The sequence below is a fragment of the Rhamphochromis longiceps genome, linkage group LG7 (assembly GCF_057381845.1).
Source record: "Rhamphochromis longiceps isolate RC_006_pf linkage group LG7, R_longiceps_female_GT1.1, whole genome shotgun sequence".
Taxonomy (NCBI): domain Eukaryota; kingdom Metazoa; phylum Chordata; class Actinopteri; order Cichliformes; family Cichlidae; genus Rhamphochromis; species Rhamphochromis longiceps.
The window spans coordinates 12,155,452-12,179,046 of NC_140563.1; the positions used below are offsets into that span (position 1 = coordinate 12,155,452).

General features: G+C 40.6%; 3 protein-coding genes across 7 annotated transcripts in view; 1 reads left to right on the plus strand and 2 right to left on the minus strand.

Moving 5' to 3' along the window:
• The window catches only part of fkbp16 (FKBP prolyl isomerase 16), a 34,619-nt gene extending 31,233 nt beyond the window's left edge, over positions 1-3,386 (plus strand). The window contains exons 5-8 of the mRNA XM_085412176.1: positions 892-1,073; positions 1,297-1,374; positions 3,010-3,147; positions 3,253-3,386. Coding sequence (XP_085268302.1) covers positions 892-1,073; positions 1,297-1,374; positions 3,010-3,147; positions 3,253-3,339 — 485 coding nt within the window. The 3' untranslated portion in view covers positions 3,340-3,386. The remainder of the gene's footprint in view (positions 1-891; positions 1,074-1,296; positions 1,375-3,009; positions 3,148-3,252) is intronic.
• Positions 3,387-4,111: 725 nt separating this feature from the next.
• On the minus strand, positions 4,112-14,952 carry rasef2 (RAS and EF-hand domain containing 2). Of its 4 annotated transcripts, XM_085412175.1 has the most exons (18): positions 14,863-14,952; positions 14,306-14,621; positions 12,467-12,619; positions 9,974-10,064; positions 9,536-9,631; positions 7,304-7,381; positions 7,101-7,216; positions 6,950-7,018; positions 6,223-6,304; positions 6,021-6,091; positions 5,731-5,917; positions 5,550-5,651; positions 5,188-5,335; positions 5,012-5,093; positions 4,757-4,871; positions 4,544-4,657; positions 4,341-4,417; positions 4,112-4,244 (listed from the first exon to the last, which is right to left on the minus strand). In XM_085412175.1, exons 1-18 carry the CDS (start codon positions 14,924-14,926, stop codon positions 4,142-4,144), a joined length of 2,064 nt encoding a protein of 687 aa, XP_085268301.1. In that variant the 5' UTR covers positions 14,927-14,952; the 3' UTR covers positions 4,112-4,141. The 4 variants fall into 4 exon arrangements, with proteins under 4 accessions (XP_085268301.1, XP_085268300.1, XP_085268299.1 ...); XM_085412174.1 differs by lacking the exon at positions 14,863-14,952 and having other exon boundaries at positions 4,544-4,654; positions 14,306-14,818; XM_085412173.1 differs by lacking the exon at positions 14,863-14,952 and having other exon boundaries at positions 5,188-5,332; positions 14,306-14,817.
• Positions 14,953-16,217: 1,265 nt separating this feature from the next.
• Positions 16,218-23,595, minus strand: part of sema4ba (sema domain, immunoglobulin domain (Ig), transmembrane domain (TM) and short cytoplasmic domain, (semaphorin) 4Ba) — a 41,646-nt gene continuing 34,268 nt past the window's right edge. For both annotated transcript variants that reach the window (XM_085412178.1, XM_085412177.1), the window contains exons 9-15: positions 23,104-23,285; positions 22,493-22,643; positions 21,187-21,397; positions 20,993-21,108; positions 20,428-20,585; positions 19,836-19,927; positions 16,218-19,672 (exon numbers count right to left, since the gene is read on the minus strand). In XM_085412178.1, the coding sequence (XP_085268304.1) occupies positions 18,900-19,672; positions 19,836-19,927; positions 20,428-20,585; positions 20,993-21,108; positions 21,187-21,397; positions 22,493-22,643; positions 23,104-23,285 (1,683 nt within the window). In that variant the 3' untranslated portion in view covers positions 16,218-18,899. The remainder of the gene's footprint in view (positions 19,673-19,835; positions 19,928-20,427; positions 20,586-20,992; positions 21,109-21,186; positions 21,398-22,492; positions 22,644-23,103; positions 23,286-23,595) is intronic.

A 23,595-nucleotide genomic window follows, 5' to 3' on the forward strand; every position in this document is an offset into this window, starting at 1 on the left:
GCATGAAAATGAAATAGTGGTTGAACAGTTAACACTGAGACACTGACACAGACTCGTATTTTGAATTAGCTTGTGAAAAATGGGTCCATGCATGAGAGTCATCGGTCCTCTTTATTGTCAGATCACATTTAAAATAACTGATTTTGATTTAATTCTTTGCAAATTGCCACATCACAATCCTGACATGCAAATATTTGGTTAGCTATTGTCATGTTGCAAATCGATTAGCCATTTGGGCACAGCATGTATTATGCTTCATTCAGTAAAACTAAGTTGCATGTTTTTCACGATTGACAGCCAAAGCACTCTTTGGCAAAAGATCAGCTTAATGGATGCAAAAGTTGGTTGTTTTTTTCCCCCTGTTTATGCGTGATGTACATAATTTCCTAAACATAACTGTCTTATTTCTGATAAGTTTTTGTTTTTAAAGGCAAAAACAGGCGCAGTAAATCCAAGACGTTTGTTCAACTTGCTCAGGCGCATTTGCGTGGCACATTCACAAAAATGTAGCCCCTAAGCTGCTAACATTTATCACCCATCATGCTCAGGGCCAGCAGTAAAATCCCTTTGCACTAACCAGTGCTCATTACTTCAGTCACTGCTTAAGCCAGTTGGACATCTTTGAGCCTAATGGTAAAACCATGCAGGACAACGATAAAGCATCCAGCTGAATGCAAAAATAGCACTAAATAGCACCGAGTTTCTCCCTGACAGTCAAGATATTAGATAGGCAGTCATTCACCCTCACGTTTACATCTATTGTTAGTTTACAGCTGCCAATTAACCCTACATGCATGTTTTTGGGCTGTGGGATCAATTCAATCTAATGATTGTAAAGCTACAGTTGAAGCAGAAGGGTATGTTATAAGCCATGCGTCTCTCCCTGTGCAGATGGTAATGATGTTGGTGTGAAGGAAGAGGAGGAGGAGGTGCAGGACTACCGTGTGAAGTGTTTGAACAACCTGGCGACCACTCAAGTCAGACTGGAGCAGTTTGACGAGGCTCTGCACACCAGCCGAGACGTTCTGACCCTCGAGCCAAACAACGTCAAGGCCCTCTTCAGGGTAGGAAAGGTGAGGATGTATAGACAGTGTGTAGCATCTAATTTGAATCTCGCAACCTATAATTTTAAGGAGGTTTCCTGGAAGGAAGAGGAGTTTGTTAATATAGTTAGCTTTTTATTATTTTTGTGGGTAAATAATAGTAGGTACAATATTGCTATCTTCCTCTCTGTCAGTTTTTGATTTATGCTTCCTCCAGCTCTGCTCACACTGCAGGGTTTCTAATCTCTTTCAGCTCCTGTCTGACAAGAGCGAATACAAAGAGGCTATGGAAGTGCTAAAAAAGGCCTTGAAACTGGAGCCAGCCACCAAGGTGAGATGATATGGGTGAGCAGGTCCTTCTTCCAAGGCTGCCTGTGAATCCCTCCCACATAAAAAAAAAGAATGAAAAAACAGGGGAGAGGTCGCTCCAAAATTATTCCTGGCTGCCAATACGCTCCAGTCGGTCTAAATGATGTGTTTTTATTTTAAAAAGGACCTCTCGAATGTGCCATTATTGAGGTTAAAAATCTCTGCATATTATAATTTCAAGGGTAAAGACAGAGTCGAGTGCTGTTGTTAAACTTGCACTTGCACAGCGAATGAATAAATAATTTCCAGGCCTCGTGCAATTATTCAGAAAAATTCAGCTCCGTACTAAACGCTCAACATGTGTTAAAATATTTTTACATTATTACATTATAAACGATCAACCATCAAACAGCACGGGCTCATATAATAGCAGCGCTCTGAGGCTATACTTGAGCAAAATTGCGCTTTGGGCAATATGCTGATATCGCCATGCCAACGTGCAACAACGCAACTGATTTATTTAATCCCAACATGCACAGTTGGGCTTATCTTAAATAAATATAAACAAATGTAAGAAAAATCTTTGGTTGATAACAAAAAAAATGGTTTCCGCTTTATTTAAATTGACAATATTTTTTTAAATGCCTATAAAATCTCCAGTTTTTTAATACATGAAAACATTTGACCCTGGATACGGGATAAATTACCATCTCTCACATTCACACAAATGGACATAACCGCTTTATTTTGAATATTAAAGTTTAGAAGCTTTTAAATAAATTTGCTCCACATCAGCCTGAAGGAACCCTGGTGAACTCTTTGTGTTGAGGCCTGTACCATCTTGTTTTTGTGGTTTGTTTAATCTGCCAAATCCTCCACAGAGGCTCATGCAAACTGCACATCTGGCAGTCCACAGATGTGACCACATCACTAAGTGCTTTCTTGCAATCTTGGCAAAAATACCACATACATACATAACTTACATTTTTGTAATGCGGAGAGAGTAACCAAGTCCTCCTTTTCAGCTACAGCAGAGAAATGTACAAATGCTGCAAAGATTTGAATTAATCCTAGTTTATGGTCATTGCTTACTCCAGCACCGCAGGATCTGATCTACAGAGTTTGAGGAGTACATTTCTGCCAATGTTACAGTGACCTGATCTATAGGGCGCACTGCCACAGTCACAAATATGCCTGGTCTTGTCTAGACAAAACGAAAATATCTGCTGCTTTGGTAATTACACGCTTGTCCCAGCAGTGGATGAAATGCTTTAGAGAAACCTGATTTAGCTGCTCTGTGAGAAAGTTGGTGCACTGCACTCTGTAGTGGTGGGTCACCCAAAAAAAAAAAAAAAATCAGAAATTCCACTGAAAATAAGAAAAATGGCTTACTTTTTATGGCGAGCTACAGTTTTCCGATGATAAATCTGCCATTTAAAAAATATAAAAGGTCCTCTGTGTGAAATTTGGTTACAAGTGCAAAGCTGTTAGTATAAAGTTTAAAATGTGACTTTCATAATTCCCTGGTCTTTAGCATAAAGGTCTACTTTACTTTCAGATCTCTGCTTTCACCTGCTGGACACTTTTAAAACTGCACCTTCACCCTTTGAGCGTTTCATTTTTATTTACTAGAAGCATCTTCCTCCCCCCCTTACAGGCAATCCATGTTGAGTTATCTAAACTTGTCAAAAGGCAGTCTGGAGGCAAAGAAACCCAAGAGTGGAAACCCAAACCAGCAGAGATGCTTGGAGACAATATTGCACCTTTCCTGATCCCATCAAAGAAGAAGCCATCTGTAAGCTGTGATTATATCTACTACTTTTTTTTTTTTTTTTTAAATTGTGATTGCCACGAATCTGGCATTGACTGGAACTACCGTGGTGTTTTTGTTGTGTTTTAGGGAATTTCCTGGAAATTTATACTTGGAGCTCTGGTGGTGGCTCTGGGCAGTTTGGTGACGTCAATGATTTTGACTGCAAGAAACTGAAATCCTCTGCTGGAAGTAGTTCGAAGATCATCATCTTCATATGCAGGAGCAGAGTTTGGTCTCGAGTCATCTAATAAGTTTATATGAAAAGAGTTTTCTGCTGTTGATTCAACACGACAGCACTGGAGCCTGAACTAAAAAGCTCTCGTCTGGAAAACGAATAATAAAACAGAGTTCTCAGTAGGTTTCTGCTGATCGATACGACAGAAGCTTCTCAGCTTTCCAGTTCTGTCTGTTTCACTTGGAAAAAGGATTACGTTTCTCTTTGTTATAAATAATGGGGCCTGGAAAATGTTCCGCTATCACAGATGTTCAACAAAAACCCCCCAAAAAATTAGTGGATGTGAGACTTTTGTAAAGAAAAAACCCAGTTACAAGCAGTTTTATTTACACACAGATAAATCCTTCAATTAGTACAAGCGATAAACCCGCAATGTAGTATTACTTACAGTGACGATGAAAACAAAAAAATTTAATATTTTTCCCCCTCTTATGCAACTCTAGAAAAGAAATCTGGGGGGAAAAAAAAATAGTGCATTGATCGAAAAAAAGTGTTTGTGTATCTGGCAGTTACAGTTAAAATACTTACATTAAATCAAAATGTAAACACTGTTGCTTATTTTATAAAATAACCTACCAAATAAATAAAACTTTTTAAAAGAAATATAATGTTGTACATTTATATTTGCACATGTGCAATATTCCCACAATAGAAACCTTCATATAACAGTTTTTAAAATTTGACATTTATTAAATAAAAGTAGCACGTTGTCCTTCGTTGCTCTGTACAGACATGAGTCGTCTACAGTCCACAGCAGTTGTTAAGAGTTTTCTTTGGGCTGATTTGATTCAGTCTGACCTGAGAGTCTGACTGCGGCCTCAGTTTGACATTTTTCTTCACTTCTCTGTGTGAAAGTAAAAAGGCAGGAGTGTTGCCACGGGTTACCAAGCAAAAAACGAGCAAAGAAATTAACTCAAACTCTCTCTCTCTGACCTCCTACCTTGCCAGATGAAGCACAGCCTCTGTGATGTTTGTACCCTCTTTGGCACTCGTTTCGCAGAACAAGGCACCGTACGTCTACAAGCAAAGCACCGACATCCCTGAGTGCATTCAGTTTACTTAGACACCTTAGACGCCAGGTGTCTGTATAAATACTTTTCCACTAGGTGAAATGGAGAAAAAAAATAAAATAAAATAACACACCTTGGCCAACTTTTCACCGTGCAAACTGCTCACACAGCTTCCCTCAGGAAGCTCCCCTCGGAGGTCCACCTTGTTTCCAATAACACACATGGGTATTTTCTCCTCCGCTGACTCCTTAATAGAAACAAAGCAGACGATAAATTCTGTTCCTAGTTTTTAAATAGTGCTTCTTTTGTCATCTTTTCAACAACTGATCGTCACCACTGCAGTTACCTGAATCTGATCCACCCATGCTCTGACGTTAAGGAAGCTGCTTTCTGAAGTCACGTCATAGAGGAGCAGGACTCCGTGAGCTTTACGGAAGTAAGACCTGGCAATACTACGAAACCTAAAATAAACATAAAAACTCATTTTACTCTAGTGTCTTTTAATTGAGTCAATAATTAAAGAGGTTTACATGTGTTAGAACCAAAATGATAGCACCACATTTTCAGTTTTCATTAAACGGTTCTCATGGAGGTGCTGTACCTCTCCTGCCCCGCTGTGTCCCAGATCTGCAGATTTGTCTTCTCGCCATCCACCAACATCCTCTTCATTTGGAAATCAACCCCTGGGGAAAAAAAGAAAAGAAAAGCAGATTTATATCTCTGAGCTCAAGCGAGTGCCAGTGTTTAATCAAAAGATATGTTTGCCATGGCACGCACCCAGTGTTGTCTGAATATCATCTCTGAACTCGTTAAGGGTCAATCTCAGCAGGAAGCTGGACTTCCCCGCTCCTGCGTCTCCCGCTAAAACCAGGCGGTACATCTGGGTGGGCTCATCACATGCTTCCATGTCTGCTTCCAACGGCTGCTTAAAGGGAGCATAAGATAACAAGGTTACCCAACACTGACCATATAAAGCAAGCATCATTTAGTTACCTTTCAGAAATGAGACTACGCAGCACACAAAACTACAATTTAAATCAATACAAAATTACAAGAAAGAGCAACGCTAAACACAACACCAAAGAAGAAACCAAAGGAAAAGTGGGAATGCAAAAACGTTAAATCAAGAACCGGTTTACCTTTGGAGAAAAGGCAGATAAACGTCTTCGTAGGGAAGAAGCGATGGAGGTGGCCATACTCGGAGCCATTGACACGGCAGCTTCAGATTTCACTTCTGATATCTGTAAGAAAAACACAAATTCAATGTCCCGAGAGCAGAGGAGCATATTGGCATCGAGCGATCCTGGACCTGTCCCCCACCTCCATGTCAGATGGGACACACGAGTAACTGAAGTGCACAGTTTCCACCGAGCTTCTGCTGTCGTCGCTGTCGTAGTCACTGCCCGAGCTCTCAGCTGTGTCCATCGGCAGGGAGACCCCACTGTCCAGGTATTTATCGGCCCAGGTGGCCACATGAGAGTAGGTCAGTTTGCTCGGGACCTCCAAGCTGTACGAAAACACCCGACGCAAACTATGGCTTTAGATGTGACACTTAAGTGCGTAGACATCAATCGGTAGAGGCATACAGGTGTGTAAAAATCTTTATATACCCGCTATGGTTGAGCGTGCTCTGTCGGAGGGGTTTCATTCTCCTGGCTGGGATTTCATTTTGGGGAGACAGCTGTTGAGCAGATTAGGAAAGTCAGGGAGAAAAAAAACACCTTAAACTCATGAAAACAGTTGACTGTGAGCTTCTACCTGACAGAGCCAGAGGGTATAGGGAAACATGCTATTAGAACAAAAGAGACTTACCCTTCTTTTAGCTGCAACTGCTTCACTTGCCAATACCGAGCGCAGGTCGTCATTACTGTCATACAGCTTTTTATTCAGTTCCCTAATGATGCATTTAAGGAAATACGTGAGAGTCGCATATACATACAATTATTGCACTTCCTTACTTTACTGTATGGGATTGTCAAGCAGTCAAACACTCCTTATAAATGGTCAGTCAATGCTACTATTTATGTGTAGTTTTTATTCTAAAGACATAATTTAAACAAGCACGCAACATCCCCAGGAGCGGCATACCTTTGGCCACTTTAGTAGCTGTCCAGTGAATTCACAGTGAGACAGCACACGAGCGTTCACATTAGTCTGCCTTAAAGGTTTTACCATTTAACTAATAAAATCAGTCATTATGCAAATAGCAAAAATCCCACTATTCTGTTACCCCCAGTTAGTCCAGATAAGTGGCAGACTCATACAACTAGATTAGAAAGATTAGAGGCATTTAGGAGGTACTTGGCTCTTCTATTACATCGTAGGGAGAGCAATAAATATTTGCATGAACTTGGATTCTCAAATCCAAGTTCATGTTGTTTATATAGAGCTCATAAATGTCAAACAGGAGTGACACTGTCAAACCTGTGCGCTTTATTTACTCACGTAGAAGAGCTTGAAAGTACTGACTAGAGTCATTACATTATTGTTTTAAAAAGTCAGCATAAACACATTATTATGAGCTTAAAGGCAGACTTACTGGAGAATCTGAATCTGACTGGAGTACGACTGGTATTCCATAGCCATCCTCTTCAAATCTTCCGTTTCTCTGTGAAAGGACGCACACACCTTATATGGATTGTGGTTTCTGAGCGTCAGAATCGTCAGGTCAGGTCTGACAATAGCTTTACCGTTCATGTTGAGCTTTCTGATCCGCATACACGTTCTTCAGCTTGTCCAGCTCTGAGTGCAGGATGGCGATGTTTGTCTGGGCTTGCAGAAGAGAGCCGCGTAGCTGCTCGTTCTCCTGTGAGGAGATTCGGTCAATGACAACATAAAAATAAAGATAAAAACATTTTGGGATTTACTGGACTAATCTTGTAGTTTGACTTACGTGTGAGAGATTGCTGATTTGTCCGCTCAGTCTGAGCATCTCTTCCTTTGAATGGTTCAGTTCAGAGTCTTCTTTACTCTTAAATCAATTTAAAAAAAACAAAAGCAGTTACATTAAGATTTGGTTAAACAGTTTTACATTTTAATTATATGAAGCAAAGAAAAGCCAAAATACAAAGTAACAGCCACCAGATCTTTTATTGTGAAAGAATGAAACACCAGCAGTTCAGAGTTTAGACATTTTTATATATAAAGTTCAAAACATTTAAATAAAGGATGATTTTTAAGAGAATTGCAACTCATTTGTAGCAAACAGGATGTTTTACAGTTTAAAATGACCTGATGCTGCGATTTAGAAACACTGTTGAGTGTTTCTAAATTACTTTAAACACACAGACTTGCCTCCAATCTCTTGAAACGTACCATCTTATATCCATCAAACTGTATGCTCACAATAAGTTAACGCTGTGTAAGAGCAGCTGATCTATCACGTTCACCATCTACAGGACAAGGAAACCAACTGCTTCCACTATACTGTATGTGCCAAGCAGACATTTGGTACTATTGCAATACAGAGGAGTCTTACTATTAAAGCTACACAGTACTCCAATTACATGTCTTACATAATAACCTAATTGCATTGTTTTGTTTACTTTGCAAGTTCACGTAATAATGTCTCGTCTTCCTCGTTGATAGGAAATTATTAACCAGGAATTACTGTCAAAAACTTAAGTAGATGTTTTTAAGATGACTTCTGCTGAAGGTTTAAATTCAAAACGGCTTAAGTGAATCATCAGAGAGTCTTTATTTGACCGGGCTGATGTTGGTCACCATCCACAATAGTCACAGACACTGGAAATTTGTCTGACACAACATATGCTGCATGAGGTGGCAATCATATTTTTGCATTGTGGACACCAAAATGCTAGTGTGGCCTGTAGATGAACTACAGTAAGCCACATAGAGGTGCATTTTTGTGACGCTGTAGCTTCTTAAAGGCTTTTAAACAGCTGGGTACTGTAACACTAACTGATATTTTTGCAAAGAGCTGCTTCATGTGTTTAATCAAAAAACGCTTGGCTGTGAATAGGCTGTAGTCAACATAAAGGGGTTACACATAGTGTTTTTTTCGTTTTTAAATGACCCGTTTTGCAGGCATCCTTATGACTCTGCATTATCAAACTTGCTCTGTTCTATATTCTATATCAGGTCAGTCCTTTTTGCCAGTTGAAATATTTTCATAGAACTGTTATATTTGTTGCAGTTTCTCGTTCCCTCTTTGCCACACCTCTCTTTAAAAAAAGATTTGTTTTTATCTCAGCGAGTCTTTTTGCCAGGATAATTAAAAGCATATCTAAAAATCCAAAAACTGATGTCAGCTTCTACCTTGTGACAGGAAAGTTAAAAATCACACATATACATAACTCCCGTGAGATATGTCTGACAAATTATGACAACAAGTGCTTTACAACACTTTAAAGTCGATAATTTTCAGCAGACACTGGCAATCACTGTTTGCCATGACACAGGGACAACTCGCTACAAGAAGCCAAAAAAAAAAAAAAAAAAGGTTTTGGCCAGTTCCTGCTTTAAATGGGTGTGGAGTGAATTTCTGGCTTCACTTTTTATGCCTCATTTACTCTATGCATTTAAATGCCTCCAGCATGGTTCGATTGAACAGTACAGGTAGTGTCTATACAATGTGTGCTTTTACATCTATGTTAATGCACGTAATATGAAGCCTTAGAATGAGCGCAGCTAGTCTCCAAAATACACACAACTCTCTCTTAATTATGCTTTCCCTCTTTTTTTGTCTCCTCCTTTATTCAATTCATCTTTCCTCTGTATTTTTATTCACTATTCAAATCACCAAGGCTAACTTATTGTATAGCTAACCACAAATGTGTATGTTTACATTACATTTTCTGCTACGTCTAATGTGAACGGAGAAGCAAAATGCACCAGTAAAAAGTCTTGTTTTTAAGCGAAATCTTGACATTTTCTGGAAATGCTGTCATTTCTGGATGAAAGGTAGTGAGCAGACTTTATCTGTCTGCACGGTCCATCACACTTTCCCAGAAAGCAAGCAGCAGCAGCTAGACATCCTACAAGAGCTTGTGTGTTGCTTTTCAGATACAGAGGCTTTCTTCTCTTTTTGTATGTTGTTAGAGAACATCATGGGGGAACAAAGTAGACAGCTGTCTGTGAAATACGAAAAAAAACAACAACCTACCTTTAACAGTCTTTCCACACTGGCATGCAGGTCTGCAACTTCATTCTCATGCCTCCTCTGCAAGCCGGCCATAATTTCTTCCATTTTCTTTCTCTCCTGTGAAACCGAAGCAGTTAGAAGTGCAGGCCAGCTCAGGCCTTGAAGAGGGGCTTTCCTGTGACTTTACAGAGGCTCTTTGTGAAAACACATGTAACTAGCTGCTGTGGGCTGTGCCACAAATTTGCAGGTAGCTCACATGAAACACTGAGGAATGAGTGCAATCTTTCCACTTCAACAGGGAATCAAATGCAATCATTTAGTCCACTTGTCTGCATGCTGTTTATTGATTAAATATGCTGCCTTTCATGATGAAATTTCTTACGTTTAACTTCTAAGTATTGAAGTAAATCACAGGAGCAACGCTTCACATACTATGAACCCTGCAGCTATTCCACTCACCTCGTCTCTCGCCCTCTCCTCCGTCCTAGCGAGATGTTGTTGTATATCGTCCTCCAGCTCTGTCAGCTGACTGTGATTTAAGCCCTCGGCTCTGTTTGAACAGAAAAGTCTGTTTGAGTCCATCCTTCAAGCACGCTCAGTCAAAGCAGATCCTCCAACAGCAATCCGAATACAAAAATGAGCAGCACATAAAACCAGAAGAGTCCATTTATTTGATCTAGCTGACTGATTTGACTTGAAACCTGCTACACTTGTGGCTTCGCTCTTCAGCTCAGACAACACGTGAGCCAACCAGAGTCGAGGGAGGGACAGAATTTCAAAACAAGACTCCCCAGGTGATTGCTACTGAGGTACTGATTACTGCCAGTGGAGTTTCTTAATTAGATGCCCACACACATTTATTCTACTTTATGTGGGGAAAAGGTTACTTTATAGATACAACTAATGGAAACAGATGGAAATACCCAAGCTATGAAACAATTAAACGACTGGGAAGGGCAGCAAATTTTAGTCTTCCTACTTCCTTGAGAAAGGAATGTTAACTTTCCCATTCCATGCAGTTAGTGAAGCACACAAAGCTCTTAGAGACACACTCACTTTTGTTTGTTATGACAGAGATTCCATGGCTTAACAGACTGTCTTTACAGGAAATTATTAAAAAGGCTGAAGTCAAACCTTGATTAACCCTTTAAGACACAAACTACTAAAAGTCACTGTTTGGCTACTCAAAGTAAGCAATCAGGAGTGGTTGTAGACCTTAAGCAGCATCAACTTTTTTGTAAAAACATCCATCTTCTTCTGCTTATCCAGGTCAGGGTTGCAGGGGGGCTGGAGCCTATCCCTAACACATAGAGACAGACAACCATTCGAACTCAGGTTCACACCTACGAGTGTCACTACTAAGAAAAACATCAGATAAAGCTGCACATTTACGGAGCAGATAAACAAAGGGGAAAAAGCTGAGATAGTTAAGTCTCGGCTGATGGGTGTTGCCCATGGTGCAATATTTCTTCACTCACCCACTTTCACTCTCCATGTATTTATGAACCACCTTGCATTCAATTATTAGTTTTTATTCGTCTCTGGCTCGCTTACACAGTGTGTCTTTTATCCTGTCTTCCTATTAAAAAGGAGTTTTTTCTTCCCACTGACACTAAGTGCTTGCTCATAGGGGGTTTTCTCTTTATTAGTGTTGGGGATTTACCTTACAAAAATCCTTCAGGCAACTCTTGTTGTGATTTAGCACTACATAAATAAAACTGAATTGACTTCAAAGGAGCTGCAGGAAAGTTTGGCATTCAGTGGAGCAGCCACATGATGCATGGACAGGGTCTACACAGAAGAGAATTGAACCTAAAAAAGATGATTTCTTCAAACAAAGCACAAAAAAGCCCCTCACAATCCCCTCATTTGGGGAGTACAGGAATCGGTGGTATTTAGAGCTCGCCATACCTGCAACACAGCATAAAATACTTCAAAACTTTAAATGATCTGAATGTAAAAGTAGCTGAATATCTCGCAAAAAGACTTTGTTGTATAAAAGGAAGTTTTTGTGTCAGGATGCGATTCAGAAGCACAGTTTGACACCCATGTCAGAGAAGGATAGAGGAAGACCTTGTGTATGCAAACCACTGGCAGTGTTATACTAAGAACACCCTAATCCAAATCACAGAGGTGCTTTTATTATTATTATTTTTCTATTTCAGAACAGTGACTGATGAGCCAGCTGACAGATGGCATATGAGACTGCAGCAACATCAGAAGGGTCAACTAGCAGTTAGATCTCCACTAATCAGAACTGTTGAAATCTGCACAGATTCACAGTCTGCCCAAATAAACATTTAACTCTGCTGTTGTGTCTCTAGCTCATTTGGGGAAAACAATTACAATACATTAGCTTAAGAAAATATGCAAATTGCACACTGACAAAAGTAGTGAAGACCGGAGGGTTAAACACTTAGCAGCTTCAGCAGTTAGATAGTAAACCACATTAAAAATGCACTTTAACTGCATCCACAAGAGGGCAGCCACTTCATATCTGCTCATATCATCACTGGGACCCATGTGCTGTGACTTCCTGCTGATTGTTATAAATGGTAAATGGCCTGCATTTGTATAGCGCTTTTCTAGTCCCTAAGGACCCCAAAGCGCTTTACACTACATTCAGTCATTCACCCATTCACACACACATTCACACACTGGCAATGGCAAGCTACATTGTAGCCACAGCTGCCCTGGGGCGCACTGACAGAGGCGAGGCTGCTGGACACTGGCGCCACCGGGCCCTCTGACCACCACCAGTAGGCAAACATGGGGTTAGTATCTTGCCCAAGGATATTTGGCATGCAGCCAGGAGGCAGCCTGGGATCGAACCACCGACCTTCTGATTAGTGGCTGACCTGCTCTGCCACCTGAGCTACAGCCACTGATACTGATTTGACTTTACAAGCTCCTCCTAAATCTACTGACCACACGCAGGACAGTTGCTCTTACCGCTTCAGACTGGTTTCAAGCTGTTCACACTGAAGTCTGCTGTCCAGGCTTTGGCTGATCAGGGAGTGGATGAGTTCCTCATACTGCTGCAGGAGAGTCATGTTTGCAGAGGAGTGAATGGCCTTGTAAAGATCGGCCAGCTGCTCCCTGAAACTATGACAACACAACAGTTAGTAACCACCTGCTGACTGACATGTTTTCAGTTGCATATTTTGACTAAAATATGGTTTTAGCAGCAAATTATAAACTCCTGGAGGGCTAAAAGATAGGTGTTAAAAGTTGATCGTTTCAGAAAGAGAAAGCAGTGCAACAGACCATTCATGATGGATATCCACTGTGGAATAAATGGGTGAAACAAAAAGGTAGAGGTAAACATCTTTTGACAAAATATTGTTATATATAGTTAGTGCTGTAATTTCTGTTTCAACCCTTCAATTAAAAGATAAAACTTAGTACATCAGTCGGTATCTTGAGTGTTTGAAATCTACTCTGATGTGGTGTACAGAGCTACGTTTAGGACATTTTTCTCAGTGTTAAAAAAGTTTCTAGATCTCATTAGTATACAGCAAGATAGCAAAATCTAGCTTTTCTAGGTTTGGAGAAGATCTATACAGATCTAAAACAGTTTGGGTTTCTGTGTGTCACTGATCACCATTAGAGAAAACTGTGAAAACTTCCATTTAGAAATAATGTAACAAATATAATGCCAAGCTGAGCTATGCTTAAAGATAGTTGCATTTTTTAAACTATATTTTTCTGTATTGTTTTCTTTTTTTCTTTCTACAGTGTTGAGTCACATAATACAATACTGAAATGTAACTTATTACAAATACTAATATTTTACTTTGAGTAAATGTCCTTGAATGTTCTATACAAATATTGTACTTTGTATTTCATACCATTTAATGTAAAGCTATTTATTTCTATCATTATTATTATTATTATTATTATTATTATTAATAATAATAATAATAATAATAATAATAATAATAATAATAATAATAATAATATTTAACATATACAATTATAGTAAGTAATGAAAATTGCCAGATGGTGCTAAAATGATTTATGCATTAATTAAGACTTCATCGTTGCTGAAACCATATACTTACATCCAAACCATAAACTGGCCTGACCTCTCCTTTAAGTCATAGAGCCACACACATTTCTCCCAGCCAGTCATGGGATCTAACCCCTAAACATCAACCCTACATACAAATAAAAACTTGGAAAAAAAAAAGTCACAAATGCAACAAAGTCTCTTTTTTTTCCAAGTCTTTCCCTGAGTGCCCTGATATCAGTTAATCAGTAATAGTCCAGCAATATAATTGTGCATAGTACTTTAGGCATTTTAGGTATATTTAGTACTTAAAATGAACTTTACCACTTTGACCACTTTGCAAGAAACCTATTCAGTATAAACCACTATTTGAACTCATGTGCGTCAGCAGTTTTTAATACATCACATGTTTTTCTGACAAATATTCTGATTTCCTGTACTTCCCTCCGGCTTCCTCTTGGTTCCGAGTGGCACCCCATTTAAAAATCCTTTATAAACGCCCCTGCCACTAAGAAAGATGACATCAGTGACGATACAAAAGTTATGGGACGTAGGTATATACTTATTATCTTAGTATAAACGTCCAGTGTTTTTTGATTACATTCAAGCTGTATATCGTTTTTAAGGGTGAGCTTGTTTATTCTTCCAGTACACACCTGTACCGCATGACTAATCAGTGCAGCACAAAGCTAACAGTGGGGCAGCAGTAACCACTGGCCAGGTAATTTCCAGCCAGAATACGGGTAGAGCAAACTGGAGCTTCCCGGATGTGAGTTTACCTTTCGGTAAGGATGGATTTCGTATCTGCCTTGTCTTCAAACTCTTCCCAGGGGGAGTCTTGTGCTTGGGATGCCCCTGCGCCGAAAGACGCCAGATCCAGAGTCTCCGAAACCTCCTGAAACCTGGAGGAAAACCTGTTGTAGTCGATGTATCCGTCTTCGTGCGGGTCAAACTTGTCAAACAGAGTCCCGATCTCGGTTTCAGGGACGCTGAGCTCACGGCAGACTACAGTAAAGTCCTCGTACTCGATCTTACCGGACTTGTTCACGTCGCAAACAGAGAATAATCTCCGAAGGTTGGGTCGCTCCATAGTTACTGGTTTAAAAATAAAGTATAATCCAGAAAATGTTAGAATTTAACAAACTTGAGCCAAAATAAAAGCCCCCACCATCGTCTCAGAGTTACTGTAGAGGATTGGTCCAAACCTGCCTGTAGGCGGGTACCAGCCGAATCAATGGACCCTAATGTGCCTCCTCGTTTGGCTTGGACTGGAGTTAGATGTCATGTATGTTTGCTGTGATATAATAGAACTACAACAGACAACGCAGGTGCTTACCTGTGTTTACCTTTAAGGTGTGTGTGCTCCATGTGAGAGTTTTATCAGATAACCTGCGCACCATTGTTTGGCTGGGTTTGCAGAGTTTCTGACAACACCCTGAGAGGAAAAGCGGTAACCTGTGCTCAGAGTTGGGGCCCACAGTTTGTTCCAGCTGGGACTGCAGCAGCGTTTTGAAGTCACTGGCCACTTATTTAGAATAAGTGTTCCTTGAAATAACAACATTCCTAATCAGCCAATCACATGGCAGCAACTTAGTGCATTTAGGTATGTAGGCACCAATTGTGAAAGTTCAAAATGAGTATCTGAATATAGAAGGGTGAGTTAAGTGACTTTGACTATGACATGGTTTTAGGTACCAAGAAAGATAAATATCTGCTTCAAGCTAATAGTATGAAAACAGGAAATAAACCATGTTATGACGAAGTAATGCAGAAGAGCGTCTCTGAGCCCAACATGATGAATTTTCAAGCAGGTGAGCTACAGCAGCAAAGGATCACACCGACCTCTGCTCCTGACAGCCACAAATAGAAAACTAAGGCTATAAATCACACAGGGTCACCAAAATGAGACAAGAGAAAAGTGGAACTATTGCTTTGTTCTGTTTTTGCAGCAACTTTCAGATGGTATAGTCAGAAATTCGGGTAAACAACATGAAAGCATGAATCCATCCTCCTTGGTAATTAGTGGTTCAGGCTGATGGGGGTATAATGGTGTGGGGGATGTTTCCCTGGTTGCCCTAGTACCAACTCAAGCTGGAATACCTGAAACTTGGTAAAGCTGCTGAATATCAGTATCTCAGGTTAATTTTGAACGGCACTTACTATTGTATGAGTTTATAAAGCATTTATGTAGTTATTATTTGCAACATATCAGATGGTGCTGCCGCCATGCGGTAAAAGAAGAAATTACAGTTTATTCTGTTTATGATGGCAGTCCATAAATAATACATTTTAAGTTAGGAGCGAGGGGCGATTTAAATCGGACCTAGGGCCATGATTCACAGTCACTTCAACGCGCTTTATATTGTGAGGTAAAGACCTTACAATAACACAGGGACAATCCCAATAATCAAATGAGCCCTTAATGAGCAAGCACTTGGGAACAGTGGGAAAGGAAAGCTCCCTTTTAACCAGCTGGAGGTTAAATAAACAAATTTCTACCAGAAAATGATACAAATTGGTATTTGCATCAAATGTTAGATGGTAAAAAATAAAATTTCTTGCATATGGACCCATTAAAACCCAGATTTGAGGTCTCCCACTACAACGCTCTTGCAAAAACCTGCACCATTGTCTGAAAGGAAATGGTTAACCTACTGAAATCATGAGCCTTTCAAATAACAAAAATCTCCATTTTATCTTTATTTGAAAAATTAAAATAAAGTGCTTTTTATATACAATACAAAAAGAAAGAAAACAGTAGTGATGTATGATACAAAAAAATACAATTCACAATATTTTTTACATTGGCAGCTGAATTTACAAAACAACTTTACATAAAAACTTGTTTACTTACAATACATGTTGACAAGAGTCTGAGCAACTTGTACTGTCACAAATAGAAGAAGGCCCGACTATAGTGGTTCAATAAGTGAGAGCAGACGACGATACTTTCACTGTGGCATTAATAGTGTAGGCTTGTATTCAAATACAGAAAAACATATTCAGTACCTGCACATATTCGACTAAATCACTGCCACGCCGTATTTATTCTGCGCTTTGCAAATTTAATATTGTTCGGATGACAGCCGCTTCACCAAAAGCTGCCACTTGTTGTTTTTAATAACAGTCAAAGCATGAGTCTTTCATATTGCATGAGTGAATATAGCTGACTAGTCTTTGAAATTCAGTTTTGCAGTGCCATTTATAGGAAATGTAATATAATACTAATGCTTATATTTTTTTTAATATTTAAAAAAAAAAAAGAAAAATCAGCCAGTGGTTATTTATGCACTACAGTTTAAGAATAAAATAGAATCCCTGACTGCGCTTGAAGCCACCCTAACAAAAATGTAAAATAAAACGACACCTCTCATGAGCACGTATTGTACAACATTGACACAATTAAATTACACGTATTCACGGTTTTGACGTTTTGTTTTTTACGTATGGCCAGTCCTGTCACACCTACAGTGTAGCGTTTGACTCCAGAGCACTACTACCTGGTTAGTTTATTATCCCCAAGAGGCACATCTCTTGATTATTGTTTCAGAAGGCATTCTCCATTCCCACCCCTCCCCCCAAGGCAGATTTGTAACCAAATCCATAACCTGCAGTGTACTAAGGCTCCTAACATGATGTGCAAATCCTGTGCTTTCTGAGTCACGATGTATATGCCTTCCCTTCAGGTACGCATTTTTTCTGTTGTTGTTGTTGTTGTTGTGAAGTATTGATTTTGCTGGCTGGATCACAATACTAGAGCCATACTCAAGTAAGAATAAAAAAATATTGGATGACATGAGAAACGCTTTCAAGTTACGCAATCATCTGATTTAGTTATATTAAAGCGAGAAAAATCAGTAAAATGAACAATTCCCCTGTTTATTACTGAATGACAATGAGAGTTATTGCCTTAATGGTTGCCTTTACAACCACCTAAGAGGCTGTTTTCTTCATCAACACTCTTCAGTTTATATTTATATCAAAGGTGGCAGTCTACAGGTGTGTTATTGAAATCACATTATTTTTAGGTGTTTGTTTTAGATTCAGTATGATTCAGTGACAGAACAGCTGTGAAAAAATGTCTCCATAAAATAACCTATTGGGCACATAATAATAATATTAATAATGACGATAATAAATATTGATAACCTTTCATCATGCTGCAATAAATGACCTGCCGCAAATTTAACATTACCGTTCCGGACGCTCGTCTTTTATCGTCTGTTTTTGTCACGCCAGCCTTTCAGAGCTGCATCATCTTTCTCCAGAAAACGCACCAAAATAGCTAAAATCTCTTGCATACTTGCGACTGCGGTGTAATGAGTGTGCGTTTCTTTGCGTGGGTGTGTGTTTGTAGTGCCACTGTATCTAAAGTAATTAACAGTGCCAACACCTTTGTGCTTACTCAGTCTCAAGGTGAGGTGTTTCTCGGTGTTTACCCCACTTCACATTATTTGCTTTGCATAGACTGCCTATCTCATGAAGAATAGCGTGATAATACCTGGAATGAGTCCCCCTCCCTTCCCTTTTATCATATTTGGTGAAAGAAAACCAAGACAAATCTAACAACTTAAAGTCAGTCGTCATCAGACAAATATGTATACCTAGTAAAGATGGCAATACTTAAAAAGCACATTTCTCTCTTTTCTTGGAGTGCAGTGATTGAGGTGGTAAGAGTTTCTGCATTTCTGCTTTCATCTTTTCAGATTTCTTTGTTCTTGCTGTGTTTGAATTAACTCTAAAATAATGAGTGTACTTGTGTGAATGTACACAGGCTATCCTGTAAGAAACATTACAGGACTTTTTTAATATATATGTATGTATATCTTGCCTGTCTTTGACTTGTTCGTGTGGATTCTGCTTTACCTTGCTACAGTACAGTACATAGTGCACAACCTCAGTGAAGGCTAAACTCTCGCAGAATGAAAATAAATCAGCAAACACTGCGTCAGGCGTCGTGTTCGAGCATCACTCTGCCTTTCAGAGTATTACCGGCATGTCATATGGACGGACTGTGAAAGGCAACTCTCTGAAATCTGTTCGCTAAATCGTGGTCACGATGCCATGTCAATGCTCGTTACATTCCCGTGAGCCGTACGTGAAAGTCTGAAGGCGAGCCGGAGCTTCTTCAGTGTGCTTCAAATGCACTTGAATAAGAGGGTGAGAGGAAAACGAAATAAAACGCACATGGACCACATCGACAGAATTAAAAAAGAAAGAAAAAGGAGCGAGAGAGAGAGTGCAAAATCTGTGTAATGTAAAGTCTCTCCACGAGAGTGCTGATTTTTCCCTCTTATGTTTTTGTCTTTCTCAACAAGTGCACTCTTTCCTTTGAGTTCAAAAGCAGTCACTCCATATAACATGAAGCCTGCCTCACACTATAGAGTCTTTAATCTCGGAGCCCAGCCGGACTCGAGGCCGGGGGCACGTGGGTGAAATCTCCACGTGGCTCTCTCTTAAGTTCAGAGGCCTCTTCTCCGATTCAGAGAAGCTCTTGCTGTTATCAGGTGACGAGCACTCGTGCGGTGGAGTGCTGCAGATGTAGTTGTCATTAAGGGTCTGGTACCCCTTGTGATCCGAAGCTGAGGTTGTGACTGTGTTGCCGTTGAGCGGCAAGTTTTCAGCGGGTTTCCCCACTATTCTGGGCTTCTTCTGCTGCATGTTCGGGCACTCTCCCTCCTTCAGCATGGACTTCATGTGGTCACGGTTCCTGTAAACCACAAAAAGGGAGAAGACTACCAGGGAAAACACCAGGAGGGCGCATACAACGATTAGCTCGTTCCAGTAGGTCTTTGTGTTGATCTGCGGCGAGCGGGCCTCCCCTGGCAGGATGATGATTTCCTCCTGTGAGATCTGCGGCGTACGTGAACGGCCTGTCAAGGTGGTGCTCTCCTCCTTGGCTTCGCCTCTCACACAGTAGTTTGCCAGCAGCTGTCTGAAGCCCTCCTCCACTGACCAGCACTCGTATGTTTCCTGCTTGTCCGCTTGAGCTACCACCACCAGTCCCCCCTCTGGGCTGGGGTAATGGAAATGACCTGCGCTCTCACCGAACTCCCACTTCCTTTCAGCTAAATTAGAGCGCAGGTTGCAGGGCAGTACTTTGAATGTGTTGGCTGGGATAATGATCACCTGGCATGACGACATCCCTGCGGAAAGTCAAAGCGTAGATGAGTCAGGTATGGCGTGAAAAAAGGCTGTACCACACGGCTGATACAGAATAATGTTTTTTTTAATCAACTCTCATTTTGAGAGGCATAGCACGGAAATGGAGAGTGCTCTGTAAATCTTAGAGAAGAGGAGGCCACATACGTGTAGGTGGAGGTCTGGCAAACCGTGGACTTGCCGCAGTCTTATTGCAAATAGCTGATGTGTCTGCTTCATCTACATCCTGCCGCCAGGCACTGAAACACATACAATTAACCATAAATAATAATCATAATCTTCTTTTTTTTTTTAAATGCACTCTCTCATCTAATATTTGCATATCACAGGCATAGACTGAATATAAAAGAAGGACAGAGCCCCTGGGCCTGAAAAGTGAATCCAGTGTGAAAGATCTTTAAACCCGTGTTCTTACTCATGTGGAGCAGGGGGCAAATCTGGGCACAAACAAAAGATTGTAAAGCGGATTAAACAGTTTCCTAGTGGGTTTATAGTCTTAATTGCTAGTTTCCAGTCTTATTTAATACAACATGATGCTTGTTTGGTAAATTGTTTTCCTGTTTAGAGTAAAATACATGATTATTCGGGGTAGAGCATCCCTCATGCCTGGTTCATCAAGATGGTGACAATGAAATTGCCAAATTTGAGGTTTCAAACAGGACTTCAACCTTTTATGTACAGTTTATGATCACAGAAAGCCTTGGCTGCTAAAATAAATATTGTGCAGCGGGATACGTACTTGTTTGGTGTAGCACGTCTGACATCTACACATTGCTTCCCATTCCAGGCACAGTAAGGATCCCTCGAGAGGATGCACTCCCCACAGCTCTGATAATTAGTGCAGTTAGCTACTGAGACCTCCACCAGTTCAGAGAAAGAAGAAACATAGAGCTGACCCTGTGGATGACAGATGACAAAGAAGGGGACAGTCAGGAGGTGCCCCAAATACTGATACTGGGTTACTATTTTCATCCAGAGTCCTCTCTTTGTGACCCTGATCTAAATGTGGTAGACTTCTTTCATCCATTTTAAAAGGAATTCCTTTGCCCTGATGTATGGAAGCACATGCCAGGATTCAGGAAGTGTCACAAATCCAGCTGTTAAAACCCCAGCTGCAGATCCCCTGAGAGAAAGTTGCACGCAATTAGCTCACTGAACACGGGGTACGCTGCAGGCTGCGACTCTTAATGGCTCATGGAGTCTCTAAACTGCCAATAAATGAATTTACTGAGCCCATTAGTTTAAACCATGAGAAAGTGCTGTGAATTAAATCGGACCGTTTTCTTTCCGAACACCACGTGTACCTTTTCAGTGTCCAGCTCAATGTGCTGCACCGGCTGAGAGTCACGGAAGAGCACCATCTCTTCAATAATGTGCATCTTCTTGTTGACGTTAATGGCTTTATGAAGTCTCCCATCATCTGGAGAAGAGAGTTTAAGTGAAGTCAGATAAAACAAGGGTGCAGGTGAAGAGTGTTTGTGAGCGGTGAGCTGTTTACCTGTGCCAATGAAGAGCACGTTATACACCTTTTTAGCTGCTTGAACACGATGGACGGCGATCTGCGTGTAGCGGACATTGCGCTTGAGTAGCAGAGGCTGGCTGCGGATCACGCTGTCCATCAGGAAGTGGTCTTTGACAAAATTCAGCACCTTGTCTGGCATGAGCAACGAGGAGGAGATGCCCTGTTTTCTGGCAGCGTTTGTGATGCACTGGAAAACACAACAAACATACTGCTTTACATGCTTTCCCCATACGTTCACTGGATAATGAAACCTGCAGCGGCTGTACAGCACTTCTTTGTGTGTTTATTTTATTACCAGGTCATTTCAGTGATTTCAGTTTGATAAGTCAGGAAATTAAACCTACAGTCGTTTGATAAGAATCATGTTTAGGACCTGGAGACGAGTGATGCCTGTCTAAAAGATATCTGATCAAGCCTCTATCAGCAGTCACAAATGGGAACAACCTAGGCTACGTTCACACTGCAGGCGAAAGCACATCAAATCCGATTTTTTTGACCCTATGCGACCCATATCCGATCTTGGTATGACAGTGTGAACGGCACAAATCCGATATTTTCAAATCCGATCTGGGTCACTTTCGTATGTGGTACTGAATCCGATACATATCCGATGTTTCAGAAAGCGACTGCTGTTTGAACGGTCAAGTTCCATTAAATCCATCTTTTATGTCACTGACACAAGACAGACGCCAATTATCAGCGCCGGAGAAGCGCCCGATAAGACATCGCGAACGCTTCCTGGCCATCCGGTGAAACTGCTGGGAAGACAACGTTGGAGAAACGTTAACATTTTATTTGTACTGTATAATCTGCAGATTATGACAGAAATCTGCAACTATCCTTTGAAGCACCGCTCCTCTCTAAAACAGCAATAAAGATAATTATTAGGTTATCTACATTATTATGTAAATAACAAAATAACTTGAAGCAAAAATTGGGAAACGTGAAGTCCAAAGTCTTTATATTAAGGGCCATCTGTCAAACAATATTGTTTGCTCTGGGTCTAAACAGAGCGCGTTGTGTGTGACATCTTCTTTTGCGCATGTGGGCCGCTTTGAGCGTTCACACTAGAGCACGTTTGCTGTCGCATTTTATTTGTAGTGTGAACGAGCAGACAAAAAAAATCGGATTTGATCAAAAAATCTGAATTGAGCATTAAGACCTGCAGTGTGAACGTAGCCCTAGAGACCTCATGCAGCTGAAGAGACACAGTGCAGAGTAGTGACATGTGCAGGATGTATCTACTGGGTTTTCCAGCAGAGGGCAGCAGGAAAGCACTCACCGCTCCAGGCCGAGGCTCTGGCACCGGATGGTTGTAAGTATACCACTGCTGGGTTTCGCGGTTAACCTCACGGTATCGCCCGTTGAACGCCTTTTCTACCTGGTCCATAGTGAAGGAGCACACTGCAGAGCTTCCTGATGCACCTTTGTACCTTTTATAGGACATAAACAATTGACAGATGATTACAATCTTTCAAACTTGTAAAGCCTTGAAAAAAGCTGTACGTAAACATAGAGATAATACAGTGAAAATCCACCAAAACAGATGGAAAACTGGTAGTTAAGTCCTGTTACACTCTTCTTTGCTGGACAGTAAATTTTATACATACATTTTATCTTTAAATAACAATTCTCATCTATCACAGATCATTGAGAAACATGATTGAATACATATTTAATTAGTAATCTAAATGTTACGAGTAAGATCAAGATGCTTGTCTTGATCTTCCTGGTGTTCATAATGGTTTAAATCTCCACAGCCTTCACAAACACAATCAGGTATGCCACTGTTTTTCATTTTATAATCCCTCATGTGTGTGAAATAATTACCTTAAAAGGTGTCTGTACATTTATTTCATTGTTATCTTAATCAAAAGATTTAAAAGCTCTCACCACTGAGAGGTGAAGACTCCATAAAACACTGTGTTCTTCCAGTCCTCCGGACTGGGTGTGAGCACAAACATGTCTTGGATTATGTTGAAGGGAAAGCCGTCATCGGGCAGAGAACACAAGAGCTGAGCCTTCAGGAACGTCGTCCATTTCTTCTGCAGCACCCTTTCACCTCCAACGTCACCCTGCAACACAATAACTGTTGGTTAGGAGGGGGATTTTTTTCCAGCACGAGGCGCTGCAGTATGAGATCTGACACCTGAGGTCAGTATAGACAATATCCTCACACAGTTTGACACACAAGTGTGATTTGATGGGATCTGACAGATCTGCGGTGCATATTCTGAAATGATGATATGCACCACATGGTACACTGCAAAAACATACTATAACATGCCTTTGATCAGGGGTGTCAAACATTAGGCCTGGGGGCCCATTGCATCAGTTTGGAAAATTGAGGGGAAACAGGGATTGGACTTTTAACTGTATTTAAGT

What these genes read in the sequence shown, in the direction of transcription:
- rasef2 (XM_085412175.1), bottom strand. Translation starts at nt 14,926, where the DNA reads ATGGTGCGCAGGTTATCTGATAAAACTCTCACATGGAGCACACACACC. An exon ending in GACACAGCGGGGCAGGAGAG is followed by an intron (nt 4,872 to 5,011) that starts GTACAGCACCTC and finishes TGTTTATTTTAG; the next exon opens with GTTTCGTAGTATTGCCAGGT. An exon ending in CATGGGTGGATCAGATTCAG is followed by an intron (nt 4,658 to 4,756) that starts GTAACTGCAGTG and finishes GTTTCTATTAAG; the next exon opens with GAGTCAGCGGAGGAGAAAAT.